At 45.8% G+C, this 21,077-nt stretch overlaps 1 protein-coding gene across 1 annotated transcript in view; it reads left to right on the forward strand.

Annotated features, from left to right (window-relative positions):
* The window catches only part of LOC144763410 (solute carrier family 22 member 2-like), a 592,130-nt gene that overhangs the window by 421,606 nt on the left and 149,447 nt on the right, over nt 1–21,077 (forward strand). Inside the window, exon 7 of the mRNA XM_078648982.1 lies at nt 11,576–11,790. Coding sequence (XP_078505108.1) covers nt 11,576–11,790 — 215 coding nt within the window. The remainder of the gene's footprint in view (nt 1–11,575; nt 11,791–21,077) is intronic.

The raw sequence follows: 21,077 nt of genomic DNA on the forward strand, positions 1-21,077 counted from the left end.
TTTGATATCAGGTAATCCAATTCCCCCATCATACCAGCTAAGTGTCAGCTTTTTCATGGCAATTTGCGGTCTCCCTCCCCATAGGAGGTCTCTCAGGAGCTCCTCGAGATTTTTAAAGTATGGGTCAGTGTGGGACAAGGTCAGCTGAATTATAGGAAACGGGGCAAAGACATCATTTTAAATAATGCAGCCTTGCCCGGTAACGAGAGCGGGAGGGACTTCCAGTGTGTTATATCGCTTTTGAGCCATTGCAGCGGAGAGAGCATATTGCGGGCATATCGGATCAAGGGGTCTAGGGATATAAATATGCCCAGGTATTTAAAGCCGTCTGTGACCACTGGGATCGGGCAGTCACAAGGCAAAGGGGGAGAAGTTCCCCAGAGGACACACAGGAGGGATTTTTGCCAGTTTACCTGAAACCCAGAATACCTCCCAAAAATATCTAGTATGTCCAAAACTGCTATTAGGGATCTCTTTGGGGACGTAAGATAAAGAAGGATATCATCAGCGTACAGGGATATCCGCTCCTCCCACTCTGCCGACCAGCGCATTCCACGGATCATTACATCCTTACGGATCCACGCTGCGAGTGGTTCAAGGGCCAAAGCGAACAGCAAGGGAGAAAGGGGGCACCCTTGACGGGCCCCTCAGCTTAATGCAAATGGTTCAGACTTTCTGTTATTTACCACTACCTGAGCCGGCGGTGCGCTGTACAACAATCGTATCCAGTGGCACAAATTAGGCCCGAATCCCAGTTTGGCAAGTACTGCAAAGAGATAGGGCCATTCCAGGGTATCGATTGCCATGGTGGCATCTAAGGATACCACAACGTCGTCTTCTCGTATCGTCGGTACCCTGCCCAGGACTGCGTGCAGCCGGCGCAGATTAAGGGCCGTGTTTCTTTTAGGCATGAACTCTGATTGGTCTGGATGGACTAGGTCGCCTATCACCTTGACCAGCCTGTTAGCAAGTAATTTAGCCAAAATTTTGGGTTCCGCATTCAGCAGCGATATAGGACGGTAGGGGGTACATTCCATTCTGGGTTTCCCCTCTTTATGGATTGTGACTGTAGCGGCAATTCTCTGGTGGCGTGGTAAAATTCCCTGTTCAAGACTATCCTCAAACATAGATTTCAGGTAAGGGGCCAGCTTATCAGGTCAGAGCTTGTAGAGCACAATCGAAATACCATTGGGCCCCAACGCTTCCCCCGGATGTAGCGCTCTTATCGCCGTAGCTATTTCATCAACAGTTAGTATACTGTCCATGAACGTGTAGTCTGAGTCTGTAAGTGTCGGAAGAGTTATCAGGCAGATTCATCAATGCAACATTCTGCGAATTCCAAATTGCGATAATTACCGAATCGCAATTTAGAATTTGCATAATGGCATTAATGAAGAAATTCGAGAAAAAAACAGCGAATCGCAATCGGCCGCAATTGCCGATTGCGATTTTGCCCCAATCGCATAATAATCGCAGATTCGGCTGATTTCCAGGTTGAAATTGCGATTTTGCAATTACCGAAATCGCAATTTGCGATCTCACTAACTGCGAGATCGCAAAAACGGGAAGTCGCATTTCGAGCCCAATGATGACATCACAACCAGGAAGTAGGCTGTTCCCTCCCTCATTCAGATCCCTGAGCCTGAAAGTGGAGGCAGTACTGGGAAGAGCTCCACAACAATCACCTTGCAGCACCACAGCAGGACATCCACAACCTCCAAAATGTCCCAGGGCGCAGCAGGGAGCAGTGCCCCAGGGAGGAAGAGGAAGATAAAGTTCTCGGAGCAAGAACTTGAGTTCCTCATTGAGGGGGTCTGTAAGGACCATGCTCGCCTGTTTGGCAAGGACTCCAGGAGGATGCCAGAGGCTGACAAGCACCGCATCTGGCTGCGCATCCGCACCAAGGTCAATTCTGTCGGGGTGACCCAGCGGTCAATAGACGATTTAAAAAAGAGGTGGTACGACCTCAGAGGGCGTGCCAAAGAGCGAATTGCGGAGAGGCTGGGGGAGCGACTTGCCACCGGTGGAGGAGACCCCACTGCCACACCCAACACCTCACTGGAGGACCTTGTGGAGGACACCCTGACTCCTGAAGCCTGCGTGGGAGTCACCCAGCTTGACTCGTACCGACCCACCCAACAATCCCAAGGTAAGTGCCATGCGACTGCGAGCCCGTCCCCTAACAATGCCCATAACCCCAGAGCTAGCAATTTGACAACCCCAGTAATGCAGGTCATGCACACCTGAAATGCCCTATTGCATTGTGGTAGTTGTAGTGTAATAAAAATTCCCAGATAGCCCAACACAGGCGGACCTGTCAATTCAAAGTAATTCCAAAAGCCAGTCAGGGAAAGCAGGCCTGCATGCATGTAGCAACATCTCATGTGCAAGATACATATCATTAATCATGCACCCATTTACATCACAGATGCAGCAGAACAGCCCAGCACCAACAGTGAGGCCCTACATATAGAAGAGTACCCGGAAGACACCGAGGGTGAGGGCCAACCTGAACCAGGACCATCTCAGCCACCTGCAGCAGTACCACCACCACCACACCATGTGGACAGGGCCACCCCAGCAGCCACAGGTGCCCAGCAACCACCCCAACTTACACCCACGGCAGTGGTACAGGCCACACCACCAGCAGCCAGGAGGCAGACGAGGCGCACAGCCGCAGTCAGGTCGCAGTCCAGCGGACTGACGCGCCAGCAGCGTGACGCCTCAACACGCGCGGGCAGGGCAGTCCATGTACGGGATCCTGACCTGGCCATTGAACGCCACATGCTTGCGGTACATCAGACGCAGGCACGTCACCTGGCAGCCATAAATCTGCAGCTCAATAAGACCGCGCAGAATGTTGGACAGCTGACCGCAGCTGTTCGAGAGAATAACCAGATCCTGGTATCCCAGCAGGATATCACCCGCCACCACCACCGCCAACTGCTGACCCGCCTGTCAGCCTACACCAGGTCCAATCACATTATTGGCAATGCAACATCACAACTTTCCCGCCGGTCCCTTGCAATGCAGGTGCAAATGGTCCTGTGTTGCCAGGACGTTGCCAGGGCACTTGAACAGGTGACAGCAGCAGTGCTTAGTCTGCAGCCAACTGCCCATGGTGAACCAGGGGGTGGTGATGATGCCAGCGAGGGCACGTCAAGCCACAGCAGCATGTCCTTGCCGCCGGTGACTGAACGCCGCCGCAGCAGCAGGCCCACTGCAGCATCACGGGCCAACACTGCAATTGAGGACAGCGAGAGGCGACTGGGTGCGTCTGGACGGAGGCGCCAGTGACACTTTTCACTCTGCCTGCAGGGCCATGCTGAATCTAGAAGCAAGCCCTCTACCCCTGCATGGGGACGTATGACGCAATACTGTTCTCATGTGCAATCATGGACAACAAAGGCCACATTATTGTGAATAAACAATAAGAATTTATGGTCTCACGTAAATCCAACTCATGTCATTATTACATTTGTCATGCATGAGTGCAGTGTTGTGTGAGGGGAATGTGTGCACTAGAAACAGTTAATAGTGATGTGGTTGCGGCGCCTGTGTCCTTCTGCAGGATTCTCCCCGCGTGCATGACGCACATGTGCAGGTGGGCGGTTGTCCCCTTCCGACTCACTGCCAGAGATCTCGACAGGTATCCTGCGCTTGGTAGCAATGTTGTGGAGTATTGTACACACGGCCACAATGCGGCAGCAGACCTCAGGCTCGTATTTGATGGCCCCACCAGTCTTGTGAAGTAAGCGGAATCTGCTCTTCAAAATGCCAAATGTCCTCTCAATGCAATTTCTTGTGCGTATGTGTGCAGCATTGTAACGCCGTTGCTGTGGTGTTGCAGGGTTGAGGTATGGGGTGAGGAGGTACTCACGGAGACCGTAGGCGCTGTCACCTAAATGAAAGGAGCAGAGGGTGAGTTCCTGTTCTGCGCAGCTACATGATCACAGTGTACTATTTGGGGGCATGTGTACTTACCTAGTAGGTGTCCTTCGCCTTGGCCAGTCGTGTGTGAATGCCGCTGTGCCGGAATATGAAGGAGTCATGTGTGCTCCCCGGGTATTGTGCCACTATGTCTGTGATGAAAGTCTTAGCGTTGCACACCATCTGGATATTGAGGGAGTGGTAGGACTTGCGGTTGCGGTACATGTATTCCGTTTGTGCTGGTGGGCAGATGTGGATGTGGGTACAGTCAATGCTTCCTATTACATGTGGAAATTGCGCAACGTTGTAGAAATGAAGCTTGGTCTCAATCAAGTCCTGTTGGGTGGTCGGGAATGAGATGTAGTGGTGTAGCCGGGTCAGCATAGCCTCCAGGAAACTCCTTAGGCAGCGCGACATGGTGCTCTGGGATATCCCCCCTGCAACAGCGACTATCCCCTGGAAGCTTCCGGAGGCCAGTAGGCGCAGGCTGCACAAGACCGGGACATGGGTGGGCACGGCATTGGTCCTCCTTGTTGGGTGCTGCATCAGGGAGTCTAGGTCCCGGATCAGCTTGATGATCATTGCCCCATTCAGGCGGTACTTAGAGTATATTTGCTCCGCAGTTTGGTCCAGAAGGGTGACCCGCTGGCGGAATATTCGCTCCTGGATCCTGCGTCTGTTCCGTGCTGCATCCTGGAGCCTTCGCCGCCTCACCACCATGTAGAGTCCTGGCATTGTGAGAGTCCTCATGCTCCTACTGTGTTTCCTTAAGTGTGTTTGTTCAGGACTGCACCTGTGGCTCGTTAAAATGATTATTATTTTTTAAAATTTTCCTTCATGGTTACCACCTGCTTTTGGTTCTCCTTAAATTGAGCGTCGCAAATAACGATTTTCAGCTTTTTCGCTAATTGCGAGTTTTCATGAATTGCGTCAGCGATTATTTAGCGAGATCGCAAAACAAATCGCAGAATCCATGGATTCTCGCTATTTCCGATTCGCTATAGGGGTTCCTCCTAGATTCTGCGATTTAATTTGCGAATTCGCTATTTATTTTTTGCGAATTCGCATTTTCTGTGTTTTTCACATCATGAATTGCTTTTCTGTTAATTGCGATCGCAATAGCTAATTCGCAGCTATTGCGATCGCAATTTTGCTTGATGAATCTGGCTGTAAGTCTTTAATAAGATCAGCGTAGTCTGTTTCAGGGTAGGGCGCCACTGAGCTATATACTGTTTGGAAGTGAGCTGCAAATTTATTAACTATGTCTTGGGGATCTGTCTCTGAGGAACCATCAGGTCCTGTAACTTCTGGCACCAGTCTGCTGGCCTGCTCTCTCTTGTCTAACCAGACTAGCAATTTACCGGCCTTGTTGCCCTAGTCATGTCCCAGCCTTTCCTGTCCCATTAGTTTGGCACGGTCAGTGACCAAAGCCCGGTATTCTTCCTGTCGCAGTCGTAGGGTGTGGAGGGCTTCAGGGGTAGCATTTAAGGCGACATCCTGTTCTAGGCAGTATAGCTCCTGCTCTACATCAGAGATCTCTCTCACCCTTTCTTTTTTGGAGCCCGCTACCAGGGAAAGGGCCTGTCCCCAAACTACTGTTTTGATAGCTTCCCAAAGCGTTTGGGATGACTCCACTGTATGTTCGTTCTCCAGAAAATATTCATCAATCATTTTAAGTAAGCCTTTTTGTATTTTGGGGTTTTTGAGGTACCAGGGATTGATTGCGGGAATCCTTCCCGCTTGTGCATGATCTAGAACTATATGAGCCCATAGAGGGGAATGGTCAGAGAAACCCCTGGCAAGGTGTCGGATTTCGTGTATATCTGCAATTTGCGTAGCCGGGACAAGTATGTAGTCCAGCGGGATAGGCTATTGTGCGCCCCTGAGTGGAACGTGTGTTGCATCTTTTCTGGGTTGTATGCCCTCCAGCCGTCTAGCAATCCCATTGCCTCTAAGAAGCTTGAAAACACATGAGCGGCTTGAGGGGTTGCACGAGGAGGATGCCTGTCTAGGGCGCCTGAGACAATAGAGTTAAAATCGCCTCCGAGCACCAGATGTCTGTCAGGCAGCGTAAGGAGTATAGCACTCAGGTCAGTGAATGTTGTGCCCTGCATCCCGGGGGTGAGTATATAGACATAAAGGTGATAGACCTGCCCCCTTAAGAGCCCGTGATTCCAACATATCTGCCACGGTCATCTACGTGTGTAGAGGTCGGTGAAAAGGGAAATTACTTTCTCTGAATAATGCCTACTCCCCTGGAGCTAGTGGTGAAACCCGCATGTACCCCCATCGAATACCCCCATCTGTGCATTGCCTTCCATGCATTGCCAACGAGGTGGGTTTCCTGGAGCAAGACAATATCAGGCGACTGCCTCCTAATATATTGCAATACAACACTTCTCTTTATCTTGTCCCCCAACCCGTTAACGTTCCAACTTAAGATTTTGACTTCTCTGTTATACTGTATACCCATTTTGAACTAGGCAAATCCCCACTAGAGGGGTCACATGTATACATTCCACCGTCGAGATAATACAAAGAACCAAAAAAAAAAAAATGAACAGCTATGCCTCCCAACATCCCCCCACCCTGCTCCCTGCACTCCAGGCGTAGAACTGCCCATGGTATTTAAATGCAGCGTGCCTGTCGCCCAACTATTCTACTGATAAGGAAAAAAACACACAGGGGGCCTCATAGCAGCGTCGGCCCCCCCACCTACCATCCCAGAGTGTCGATGGAGGGCATGTCCGATATTCAGGTCATCAAATGCGAGAGTTCCCAAGCCTTCAGTTCAAGATACGATACCAGCGTGGGCTGGGTGTTGGTGGTTTAAAGTACAGCAGCGGCTGAGGCATAGTGTTGTGAAGCAGTAACAGCACGTTCATGAGAAATCGCCACGGGATTCAATGGTCGGTGGAGTCCTGTTCCTGCGAGGGTCTTAGGCCGTCCAGCCAGTCGGAAGCAACCTCTGGGAGATCGAAGACGCAGGTCTTTCCATCAATTTCCACTCGCAAGTGTGCTGGGAATAACATAGCATACTTGAAACCTTTTTCTCTCAATCTTCGCTTGACGTCGAGGAAGGAGCGTCGCCGCATCTGCACTGCTCGGGTGAAGTCGGCGAAGAAGGTGATTTCCAAGTTATCTAAGTGAATTGGAGGAGCATCCCTGGCTACTTGAAGGATTGTATCTCTGTCTCTATAGTTGAGCAGACGGGCCAATATCGGAAGAGGGGGGGCTCCCGGCTTTGGGCGACCCCCAGGTACCCTGTGGGCTCTCTCGACTATGAACAGTTTAGAAAGGCCCTTTGGTTGCAACTTCGTCGTGATCAGTTCCTCAATGAACAGGTCGGCTGATGGGCCTTCCGATTTTTTTGGCACTCCAAGAACGCGGATGTTAATGCGTCTCAGGCGTCTCTCATAATCATCCAGCTTGTTCTCCGTGTATCTGAGAAATGTTTGAAGCTCCCCGTTATCCGTTTGGAGATTTGTGGTGTCCTCCACAAGGCTGGCGGTGGTGGTCTCAAGCTGTTTAACCTTCTCCCTATATTTTGTGTGATCTGCTCTGATCAGCGTCACTGCCGAGGAGCAGGTGTCAATAGATGTGCGGACACCTACTATAGCTGCCATTAGATCCTTCATCGTGGGCTCGGTGGGGTCGTGCAGCGACGCCAGCATAGGCGGAGACCTTCCCAAGCTCACTCCTTGATGCCCCACCCGGCCACAGCCAAAGCACACATCCAAGACATTCCCATTCGCTGTCAGCCTTGGAGGTCGTCTCAGCCAGTAAAGCTCAGTCCAGTTTGGCAAAGAACACCTCAGTTGCTCTCAAAATGGGCCCTTTCCAGCCTCTATTTGACAAAAGCACACCTCCAATGCTGCCACGTTGTAGTTCGCAGGCCCTCCGCAGTCTCCACTACATCGGGTACAGCTGCGGTGCTGCCGTGCGCGCTGTGCCCCAGGATACAAGTACTGTCCAAGTACAGTCCTGCAGCGGTGTTAGCAGGGACAGAGCAGGCCGCCTACCTGCCGTCGATATTGCACGGCACCAGGTGACCCATACAGCCCCTGTCTCAAGCGGATCCACAGCTGGCAGGTCACGGGGTCCCTCTGTATGTCTCCGGCCGCCTACATGGGTCTCCGCACGGATGTGCGTCATCCTGTGCTGTCATGGCCCAGCTTTCTTGGGGGTGATGGTCCTCAGCCCCGCACACCAGGCGATAGCTTAACGACCACAGGGGGGGGGCTTACGGGCGAAAGCGGAGTCACTTGCCAAATTTTCCCTCGACCCCCCGAGGGTGGGAGAGGGGGTCTCGCCCACGTCCCTGTCATCTCCGACGGCCACCTTCTGTAATCGAGGCCCCGGCTCCCTCAGTCACAGGCCTGGAGCTGCTGATTGCCACAACTCCAGCCCACCACCTCCAATTCTGCCTGGGGAAGCTTCGCTAGGCATCGCTTGAGTTCCGGATTCAGGACCTGCACCTTTTCATCGGATAATTGCGGCAGATATACGAGGTAGGACGGACGGCCCGCGGAGCAGCCCTAGGTTGCGGCCATGTTGGTTCACCTCAAAACCACGCCCCCTTACCTTAATTTTGTGACCGTTGACACTGACTCGGATCAAGTACACTTATTGGACACCCGTCCTGTTAGAACAAGAAACCTTTTGGATGCTGGTCTTGTTTGATCGGCACCTTACATGCCCCTTAGCTCGTTCGCTCCTTTGTCCGATCTATACCCGGCTCAAACCCTCATGTTCTGCCATACTATTTGTACTGTCTATTTGCACATAAATGTACATGCTGTGAAGAGCTCTGATACCCTCGCGTCCAGCTAGCTCGTTACAAAACGCCTAAAATAAATAAATAAATAAATAGTGGCGTGGAACTACCATATTACTTTTCTACCTAATTTTGTACAGCCTGTGTTCAGCTCATTGGTGTAACTGCATCATAGGTGTGTAGAGGTATTGAATACGTTATAAATCTTTGTATTGAAGAGTAACTTTGAGTGCAGATGACAGTTGTCAACTTGTGTCCAGTATGTTCTACACACGTTTTATGGTTCTGCAGAAAAAGTTTCCTACAGGGCAAATATTCTACGTAGTAGAAACTAAGCATTGTAAGCAGCCATGAGTTATTAGACAGAATTGTCTCATCATGACAATTTCTACATAACATAGAATACTGTGTGCGCCACGTACTAACCTATTGACATGGGCTTCTTTTACTTCAGAAGATGGGCTAACTGTAAATATTGCATCACAGTATGAAAGCTGCAGATAGTATGATCTTTACTACCTTCAGACCTTCATTATTTTACAAGTGTTACTTAGAGTGTACAGAGTAAACGCTATCCATAGAGTAAAAACTGTTTACCCTACCCACTTTTCTACTCATATCAAATTCATTTCTCAGTATAGGTTCTGTGACTGTGAGGGGTTTGAAATAGATAAAAGCTGTCTGTAGTAGGGTATTCATTTTGTAACAGACGAGAATCTTTAGGAACTTAACTTTCTCTGAACAGTTGTACACATATTGAACACTGTGTGCAATGAAGGTTTCCCATATATCTGTAGTTGAGTGTTAACGTGAACTAGGCTACCAGTGAAGTGTATGAATTAGGGTCAATGCTGGACCTAACACATGCTTGATGCACCTCCGGAGTTGTATCTGTGATGGCATTAATGATGCTTCATATTATTGTGAGCTATTTTGTACTTACTTTCAAGCCTATAATGCCATACTAGTTTATAGTATATTGTGTGCAAAAGAAGCTTGGATTATGTCATCAGTAATGTCATCAGTGATGTCATCACTTGATGTAATGTGAGATGTTATCATTGATGTCATAAAACATGCCATGCGTGATGTAATATGTGAGGCCAAAAACACTGCATGACGGGGATGCAAGTAATACTTAGCTCTGCTAACTATAACTGGTCAATTTCTGTGTTTTTTAGTTCAAAACGATAATGTTGTTACTGACATATTCACTAACTATAACGTTACTTTAACCTTTGTTTTCTGCAGGAAATACCTATCTATTTATCTATCTATCTATCTATCTATCTATCTATCTATCTATCTATCTATCTATCTATCTATCTATCTATCTATCTATCTATCTATCTATCTATCTATCTATCTATCTATATGTCAGACTTTACAGTGTGGGATAGAGGCATATGTTGTAAATCCCAGTGTATTATTACAATTCGTTGTAAAAGTCAACTCATTGTAATGCCCGTGGGGGTAAAGGCATGCTGGGTAAATACTGGCGTTGTAACATCTGATATTTGTGTAAGGTGGGTTCTACTTTTGTGTAACAGTAGGGACTGTCAATAAATTATTGTAGTAGAATGTTAATGAATGGCTTAACCTGCAGCAGAAAATGCAGTGTGGTGCACTCAACATGGCTCATGGTTAGGGACAGGGACAAGGATGATATGTGCTTGAGTCTTATATTCACATATAAAGCACAGGCTCAATGAAAACACGAATGCTAACAAATTATGGGCCCCTGTCACAAAGGTAAATTTACATGTGTTGATATACTAACATGTAAATCTATTCCTGCACCTAACAATAACTTTAAACTTTTTTTCTATGCACTATTTGTAAGTGTAAAGTGTATTTAAACAAAATATATATATATTTATTTTAAAATTCGGAATAATTGTATTTATTTTAACATTACTTCGGAAGGTGTTTTATATGAAGTTACATCCTCTATTGTTTTCTGTCTGTTACTGTACCAGTGGGTGTCCATGTTGGGCGCTGGACTTACTCTATGGCATGGCTAAAGACATTCATGACGTTTGGGATCTTTTTGTCTGTAGTATGTTTAGAAGTGCAGTTTTTAAATAACCATGGGTTTACTCTTCTATGGGTGGGTGTTTTGTTTTTGCATGTCGCTCTTTAAATCCCTCTTTAGACTACTCTAAAGTCCTCCCATTTAGGATAGGTTTGTCATAGAAACGATAGGAGATGTTTGTGAATAGCATTTTGAATGAGATTGGTACTACTACTAAAATACTGCAAAACATATTCATGAATAGGGCTCAAACTTTGCAATAAAGTGTGCTGGTTGCTGTGTTTTAAAATTTGCATCATTTTGCAATTTCTATGCAGGTGAAACAAACATTATAAATGTATTCCGTGGGCGCGCTCAAATTACTGGCTGTTTGTACTTCCTTGGTTATTAAACGTCCACAGGCGTCTTCTCTACCCTCATTTTGGTTCCTGCATTTTTTCCTTTTTTGGAAGCAACCATCAGTTTCCATTTACAGGTGGGAGTTCGCCGTCTTGTGGCATGGTAGGTATACATTATGATACTTCATCCTGTTACCAGGGTGCGCTGAAAATGGAGGAAGAAAAGCAGATAAGAAAGGATGGCTATCTCAGAAGCGTCTATGTCTGTCAGCGTTCTGATCAGTTTCATTCACAATAGCACCACATAGGTAACAACTTTGAAAGGTACCCCACCAAAAAAGGATAACACCCATCATGGCTGATTACCTGTACAGATGTTCCTCAGTTACACTCTTTAGCTCAATTAGGTAACAAAAGTTGGTGGATGTAAATCATGTAATAGATTGTACACCATGCAATAGATTTGGTTGCCATTCGTGTTTTGTTTCCTTTCAGGTTTACATGCGCGTTGCTCTATCAGGGGCTCATCATGCACATGGGTATTGATGGCGGGGACCTTTATTTTGATTTCTTCATCTCAGCACTGGTTGAATTTCCTTCAGCCATCATCATTTTAATGACAGTGGATCGGTTCGGCCGGCGGTATCCCTGGGCTATTGGGACCCTACTGGCGGGGATTGCCTGTCTCATCAATGCATTTATCCCACATGGTGAGTGGCTGCTGCAGCCCAGCAAAAAACAGTACTGAAACTAAGACTGCATTGTGCGTTACTTGGCGCCAAAGTGTGTGTGTAGCCTGCATAACTTGTCTGTGCTAATCAGCACTGGCAATTTAAGAGCACGTACCATGTATTGAAATGGCATTTTGTTGCCCCACTCTAGCTTCTTAAAGGGCAATTTATACAAAAGTTGCAGTTCAGCATACAAATTCTTATTTATAGATGGAAGGCCCCCTTTTTAGGAATAGAATAAGGAAAAAGTCACATTTGTAAAAAGAGCTGCACTTCACTATAAAATAACGAAGTGTGACAAATTGCACATTTCCCTATGAAGTGCACACTAAAAAAATGTAGTGTGGGGAAAAAACACTTTCGCAAAATATTTTGAGCACTCACCCATGCCAGTGCTAAGTTGCCACGAGAAGTACACTGTTCATAACACAGTGAGTGAACAGTGCAGCATTTTGTGTTGGAAAACATGCTAGCACCACGTGGGGCATGTTTTGTAACCAAATGCCCCCGCCAATATTTCTCTACAATAATGGTTTGATTTAGCAACATTGCATTTCAGCTTATAGTATTGGGGCTGCGTTATGATCACATTTGTCGCATTGCAGAGACGCAGAAGGGGTCTACGTGCTTTTCTGTTCTGACTAAAGCACTGACTAAAGCACAGACATTAGCCAGAGTTCTGGGGCAAAGTGACAAAAAGCTGTGCTAACTCTTGAAAGAGTATTTACTTTCCAGCTCAAAAGCTATTTTTGTACTGGAGGGTGCTCTTTTCTACGCACAAATGCACTTTGAGCTGTTGTGTACACTACGGCTCTGGCATAGCATAGCTCTAAAAAGGTTTGTTTTCCCATCCAAGGGTGACAGGAGTGAACTTGATTCAATGCACCAGAGCTGAATGTGAAAGACAGGTTATTGTAGCCCCGCAGGACCCCACCAAATATATTGTTGAGGTGGAATCATAGCTTTTGGGTTTCTAACAATTCCTAAGCGGGTATCTGGGGCACTGTGGTACTGGAAACAAACCTATTTTGCTCTTTACAATATCACACACACGAAAGGCACTAAGAAGAATAGACAATTTTCATTAAAAGCATTTATTGTAACAGGGCAAGACTGTTTCTCAGCACATCTAAAATAAACACACAGAATATCATAAACACAGCAAATAGGCTCGCTGTGAACAACATTAGTAAAATGAACATTTCTAACATAGTTAAAATGTCATGTAAAACTTAACACGCTCAAACCTACTTCATGTGCTAGGCGAGCATGGAAAGTAGAAATTGTAATCTAGACTTTCTTAGGGAGAAGCAACTCACTGCATACCTTGTTGACTGCAAAATCTGTGGTTATCAGCGAGGCATGAAGGCAGTGTTCTTGTGAAAGGAAAGCCCTGCCGCAGCTGTGTCCTTTCTTCTGGAGTCAGCTAATTACATGCATCGGGTGCGATGTAGCATCTTCTTAATGCACTGGCAGCAGTCAAGACCCCCTTCAGCAGCATCTTCTGCAATAATCTGGGCGAAGGACCTCTTCTGACAAATGGTCAATTGGTGGCCTTTTTATACTATCTCTTCTCAAGGATTGGAATTTCTAACATAAGCTTCAGAATTTCAGACATATCCTGATATGCATTAAGGTGTATGTTCCAGATATATCCTGATAATTATATAAGGAAAATGTAAGTTAATTCAGACTACATTGCTTTGACTATATGTCGGTGTTTGCTCTTATTTGACCTGACATTGTGATAACTAAACTCTTGTCCCAGACTGATGTTGCATCAGGTGTCATATGTATGTCATTGTCTGAATGACTCAACATTTTCACAGTTCTTGGATGATATCTGCGTCAATGGCAGACATGACAATGATTCCACATAAATAGAGGAAAATGGCAACTCCCATTACCTAAACTTGAGAAAATGGTGACTTCCATTACTTAAGATGTATTTGGAGCCTACTTACAATAGAATCGGTCCTTAGGGGCATTGCGGCAGTGCTACTGTGGATTAAGGTGCCATTATGTGGGTGTAACTTGGGAGGTTCAGCGCAACACCCATAAGTTGTATGCACAGCTCGATATGCTAAGATAGCCAGATTGGGCTTGAGTGAAAAAATAGCTCCTTCTTGAAGCAGATGCTAACAAGGAGAAATGTTTTTATTTCTCTAAACATTTCACAAATTGCATGTCTGCTTTACAATGTATGGAATGTATGGCATGTTTAAGAATGTGTCTATGTATAGGATTTTGTACTCGAAGGATATGCTTGCAGTACAAATCTTGTGCTAGACACCATGCATACACTTCAGCACCATGATGAAAAGGTTGTGCATGACACTCTGTAACTTGTTCCTGCCTCCACAAGCACAGTGACAGTGGGTAGCAGCAGGCCATTTTTTGAACATGAATATAGCTCTGCACTGCTTTCTCCACCTTGCTCAACACAGAGCAGAAAGTGGTGCTCTGCATTGAACTAAAAAAAAATGTCTGTCCCATAGACTGAAAATATATCAGAATTAATGCATGCGATACTGGCAGCACAGAAACATGAAGGGGCAATAACTACTCTGTGTTTCTGAGCTATGCTATCTGTAGGCCATACACTACCACATAGAGTTCTAGAGTTAATATATGCAGTAGAGCCTAGAACAAGAAACACATAGACGCCTTCTGTGGTGTTGCAGCGCAAGAATGGGGTCTTGAGGCAGCAAGAGCACCTGTGTTTTTTGCGTTTGAAGTGTCTAAAGTTCATGCATATAACTTGGAATTTCTTTGATTGAATGCATGAAATGCAGACAGCACGAGTTGGAGCAGGAGCTGGGATTGCATTCTCTGTTTCTGACTTGTGCTGTCTAAAGTTCATGCACTAACTCAGGTAATTTCTGAGTTAAATGTATCACATGTAGATGTCTGAATGCAAAAAAATAGGCAAGCCGCTCTGCGCTGCCCCAGCATAGCTCTTCATGATACATTCCCAGATGTTTTCTAAGTGTCAATTTCCATTCATTTCCCATGCAATTTCAGTTGCATATAAATGTTCTGTCAGTTGTAGTAGTGGGTTCCATAGCACTAGGTCCTATTAAGGGTGAGTGTTAAATGCTTCTTAGCAATATTGTGGGTAACTGCTGTGTTGCATATATTTGGAGTTTAAAATAATAGTGCTGTGAGAACTAAATTTGTGAACTATGTGAGAGCTATTTATAAGGACTTCTGACTGATAGTTGCTGAGGATAAAAGCTATGTGATGTGAAACATTTCAAACGAGAACTAAGTTGCAAGACAAGGGAATGATATATGCGACTAATGTTTACTGTGTTGCGAGACGTGCACAATGTCATGTGATATTTATGTTTCCTTTTAAGTGTATTAATTTCAACTTGCTGTATGTACTTCGGGGCCAATGTGGCCAAAAGTCGTCTTCAAAACACAACAACAAATCTTTTTTTTTTAAAACTACATTACATATAATGCAAGAGACATACAGGCAGACATTATGAATATTTCCACTTTGTTGCATCTTCATGGCACATCAGGTCACCCTATGTTATTGGAATTCATAAAGAGCATGTCTGTCACCAAGACGGCCTCATGACGCTTGAAGTTACCAGAACCAACCTGAGATTTTCCTCAAAAAGCCACTTTTGCTGTGTCTGTCTAACGTCCTGCCTCCAGGAGTGCCATTTGAGCCAGAGAGTGACTTGCTTGAAGGGTTTTGGGGAGACTATTTCCTTTCTTCATTGAAGTGTGTTTTTTGTATGTATGTATAAATATATGTATGTATATATGAACGTAGCTGTGGCTAGAAAGCGTGAACCTAGCTAGAAAGCATGCGCTGAACAACAGACGAGAACCAGTGGTATGATTCTTGCTCATTCCCGAAGACACAGGTAATGAGTGTGTTCCAGTTGTGTAAGGGGGTAGTGCTCCTTCAAGAGATATGTTTTTAGTTTCTTTCGTAATTATATGAAGGTCGTGCAGTTCTGATGTTGATGTGGGGTGCTCTTCCAGAACCTGGGGCATCGATATATGAGGCCTAGCTTTCTTGTTTTTCAAAAATCTTTCTTACACTTCTTCAACAAGTGTCTAGTACTAGCCTAGCTGCTCATAAGGCGCTGTCCGCCAGAGGTGATTATTTTCTTTGCCAGGAACGTGGTTGTGTTTTTTCTGATGGCATTGTTTATGGGTCATTAGATCTTTGAGGTGAGCTTGGAAAGGGAGTTTGTGTGCCTTTGAAAAGAGCATTTCCACCATCCAGGTGGAAGAAGACCAGGGTTTCCAGAAGCTGACTTAAATACAATGCTCCAAGCCCTTGGTCGTCCTTCTGCCATTCCATTTAACACTACCTCCTACCCTCTGGAACCACATAGCACCAAAACTCTGTAAGAAATCGCAAAACTGAATGTGCTCCTGTGGCAGCCTCTCCTGCCTCCAACTGGGAAATATCTTCCAATAGCGGCATATCACCTGCAGATACCTACCAGTTACTAACTGTGGATAGTATAAGATAAGTTGACTAAGAGCATAGACTCAGGGCTGCATAACCCCGCATAGGGCAAGAGAAGCTTAGGTTTTCCCATAGTTGAGATGAGATTTGAGTAGGTGCTTGACATCCAGTTCTGGATTACTTTGAGCATATTGTGACTCAATGAATTTAAAGGTTGAGGAGATTTTGAAGTGAAGGGTGTTATTGGAATACTGATGTGTCTTGATATTATTGTTCATGAGATGCTTCCAAGGAGGTCCATGTGGAGGTAGAATGATATTGGAAGGTGCCAGGGTAAAATTGTGTACAGTGTGTTTTATCAGCTTTCGGAAGTGTGGAGATGGGTGTTGTGAGTTGAATGCTCTGTGTAGAATGAAGGTGTTGTCATGTGTGAGGAAAGTAGTTTATTATATGATGTGATTGTGTGACCACACTGTGTAATGCACTCACAATACCAACTGCTAATTTGGTCAATCTTAGCTCACCTCAGGGTAGCTGTAACACCGAGCAGTCGTCAGGCTTAAACAAAGGAACAACAGGAAAGCATTTAGAAGTGGAAACTTTGTAAAACCTTTATAAAGTAGTGTTTGGCTATTCCTTCCCACCTTGGGTGAGTAACTCTGGCAGTGATGAGGTTAAGGGAGGCAGTAAGGAGTTTTAGGATAATTAGATTGTCACCAAAGCAGTCTCAGGTCCAGTTCCAGTCCCTATGGGTGAACCGTTATAGACTTAAACAGAGTTATCCTGATGTAAGGGATACAGGATGGTGTACTATGCGGAGGATGCTATGAGGTCAATAGGGGGTCTCCTGGGACTACTGCTCTGTCCACATTCCGTGTGGGGTGACTTTAGCCACAGTGGTCAATGTCCGTCTAAGTCCACTTGGGTCGAGCAAAAGTCTAGTTGCCACTGGACTATTGATCTCTGGTCACAACAAAACCAGTGGTTCTTTTTGGTGAAGGAGAGTGTTTATTTTGGGCAACCAAACTGCACTCTGATAACATTTCAATTCCAGAAAAATCTGGTGCAGCATTTGAGTGTCATGACTTGAATTCTCCGGCTGAACCTCAGTGGTGAGTAGCGATCAGTCGGATGTGGCTACTGACTAGAAGGATGTGCTTTCTCAGCTTTTGTGGCCTTATTGCTGTAATAGGAAGTTAGCCAACTGACTTTTAGAGTTCATGTCTTCTGTCTATGGCACAGGAGACACTTTTTAACAAGCTGTGCACCTCAGGCACACCTTTCTAAGCTAGACCAAGAATCAACAGCCTCTCTTGCCAGGAACAGGGAACAGTGGGGCAGTCCTTCTTCAATCCTCTCTCCAATCCAGATGTGTTCTGAGATTTAAGTGGCAGGGCTGCCATATCTATTACCAGCAATTGCCCTTGGGGATGCAGCAGATACAAGTCAATGTGCTACTAGGACCTTTCCCACTTGATGATGACTTTCTGCAATGTGTTGCATCTAGTAGGAGTGGCTTGTAAATTCCGCTCTGCGGTAGGGCTCTCAGAGTTTTGCCGCTTTGCTTGGAGCACAGAGTTTGGAAAAAAAACTCCTCTAACCACCTGCGGGGCGAAGTTTACCGGTGTAGCTGCCCACCGACTGCTTTCTACATTTCAAAGATCTTCAATGTGCACACCCACATATGAATGAATGAATGAGCAGATTTATTGAGCACAAACTAATGCCCAGTGGCATCTTGGCGCTAAAACAGAAAAACAGAACAAGGAAGCAAAGTTCTGAATCTTATGTCTGGACAAAGAGCCAGATTGTCAGTGATTTTCTAAAAACAGACAGAGAGGGGGCTGATTTGAATTCCACTGCCCTACTGTTCCAAAGTAGGGCTGTGGACCTAAAGAAACTTCTGCCACCCCAGGAGATCCTTCTAAAAGAGGGAACCACCAAGTTCTTTGCAGGGCCCAAATGAAGGGCCCTGATAGGGTTATTCCACCTCAAGTTGTTCTTACAAAAGGAAGGACCCTGCCTAGGAAAGTTCTTGGAGGCCACACATAGAAACTTAAAAAGAATACATTGGCTAAACGGCAACCAGTGAAGTTTCCTATGACGCCTCTGGCCGATTCAAATTTGGGAACTTTTAAAAGAAATTGCACTGCTGAATTCAGAGCACCTACCTAAAGATTGAGATACAGGCTATTGCAATAGTCAAGTCTTGTCAGTGCAAGAGAGATGACCACAGTCTTCAAGAGCTCAAATCGTAAATATTTCTCAATTTTCCTGACCAGTCTCAGGGAACAAAAACATGCGGAGGTGAACTTATTGACATATTCCTTCAGCTTCAGCTTGCTATTTAGCATTATTCACTGTTTTTTTTAACTTTTGACACTGGGGTGAGGAGTGAGCCAAGTTTTGGTGGTCACAAGCTGGCGTCCAAAATGATGGGTTGTTTCCAAATTAAAGGATTTCCTTCTTAGATTAATTTAATTTCAGACAGTTGCCATCCATCCAATTAGTCACCTTATTCATACATTTTCTGAAGGTGTCACTGCAATTTGCATGTCATCTGCATAGTATGCTAGGGATAAGTTGAATGATTTCATAAGCCTGGCCAGTGGTGTGATATACAAATTGAACATCGTAGGGCTCAATGAGGATCCCTGTGGGACTCCACAAGGCAGAGAGAGTAGGGCTTGGAAGTAAACTCTCCCAGTGCCACCACCTGCTGTCTATTGGTCAATAGAATTGGAATCAATTTTAGGAACACGAGTGCAGGGCACCCTATCCCCAGGCTATGCATATGGTTAACCAGCGCAGCACAGCTGACCCTATGGAAGGCCACAGAGAGGTCCAATAGGACCAAAGCAGGGTTCCCTTCTCTGTGCAGGGTTGCTCCGATTTCCTCTGTAGCCACAACCAGCGCTGATTCGGTGTTGTGTTTTTTTCTAAAACTGAAGTGGGTGTCGTCCAGGAGATGATTGCTATTAAGGAAAGAGGCTAGCTGCATGTTCATTACGTTCTCTGCTAACTTGGCGTTATAAGGGTGCCTGGAGATAAGACAATAGTTGTTCAAATTCGTAGCATTAGGATTGGCTTTCTTTAAGAGAGGAAGAACTGAAGCTAATTTCCAATGGGAGGGGAAGTACTCCACTTTGAACATTGCAGCAAAAATATCAGTTAGATGCAGAGCCACTGGTTCTGTTGCCATGGGCACTATCTTTGGTGGTCACAGGTCTTGAGGAACGCCAGATTTGATTGTAGGAATGAGTTTCCTCAGTTGCTCTACTGAGGGGGCCTGGAAGATCATCAGCCTTGCGCTCCCTATATCTGGAGTAAAGGGCTGTGTTATTGATTGAGCATCGAATTGCTGATGGTAAACAAATTGGATGGCTCTGTCATAGCATCGAAGAAACAGCAAACCCACTTGGCTGATTCACCTGGACACTGTCCCAGCCCGACTCCTGCTTCACCCTCCTGAACTCCTCTTGGACTGGAAGCTTCCCCCTCCTGGACCCTGCCACATCCCTCAAGAGCTCTCCCTCATCTCGGCCTGCAGTGCTCCCACTTGGGCTTGAGGTGCTGTTTCATCTAATGAATACATTCCCATTATTGGAAAGACACAACAGGGAAGCGAAGCCCAGCAGATTTCCATCAGTGCCAGGGGGTGCATGACCATCCCTGACTGGTTGCACTTAGAAGGAAACTTCTGCGTACTATCCATCTCCTGTGGGTTATTGTTTGCACAACACCCCACAGGTGTCCAAGCCATCCTCTCTGGTGCTCTTCATCTCACTGGGGTTTGTGAATGGAATGCACAGACAGAACTCACTAGGGCCTTAGCAAGTGACACACTCAGTCTGAACTGTTAGCCTTTAATGAAGGTCACTTGTATGACTGTAGGTGTGTTGCGATGGCAAGTGTTTTCCATCTAGTGAGGGTCATGCAACTTCCACCTTCGATCTTCTGTTGTGTCTGGAAAGAATGCCATTGCATAACTAGGCAAAACTGCATCTGGTTGCCTCATAATAAACAATTTGTTGATGTGGGTGGCTTCAATGAGTACGGAACGTCTGAGCTCACCTTTGTAGACCGTGGGGTCTGCAGGAAGCCAGGCCTCGGCGCAGGCATGAGGGAGTGTGTGTGGGACAGTGCCTTGGATTGGCACTTCATGCTGCACTCAAGCATTGCTTTCATGGCTGGGATGCCATGCAGCCAGAATATGTATCATTTGGTACACACAACTAGTATTGCCCTGGCAACAGGCATCTTTAGCTAAGTAATGCCATCCTCATAATGTAAGTGTAATGACTTCTTTTATACAAGCGCCAAGAGACTATCGTCTCATTTTACACTGCTGATCTATTTTATATATATGGCCTACACTACTGAAACTAACCTGCATACCTTTAAATGATAAAATGTGAATGTCTAATGGTTATGATGTTCAGACAAAGGAATAGATGGCACTGTTGGCAGGTATCTTGCCTGCTAGTTATTCGTGTTGGGGGAGAAAGATGTATAAAGCAACAATCTTCTCTTTCAGCTCTGCAAAGCGTATTCCATGTTTGGATTTCATAAAGACGTTCATTTACGCAGAGCTGACCATATCATCTGTGATCGAATTGTGTGTTCTTCATGCGTACTTCCAATCGCTGAAATAATATACATGTCCAGCCCATATGGGACATCTCAGCGGAGCAATAAGGGTGCATGAGAGCTTTTGAGTATGATCTCTCTGCCAAAGAGAGCTCGGTCTGCTGGGAACTGTTTAATGGAGCAGCCCTGGATGCTAACAGCGAGAGCATCATAGAAATTAGAGGTGGGCGGG

The sequence above is a fragment of the Lissotriton helveticus genome, chromosome 6 (assembly GCF_964261635.1).
Source record: "Lissotriton helveticus chromosome 6, aLisHel1.1, whole genome shotgun sequence".
Lineage (NCBI taxonomy): Eukaryota > Metazoa > Chordata > Amphibia > Caudata > Salamandridae > Lissotriton > Lissotriton helveticus.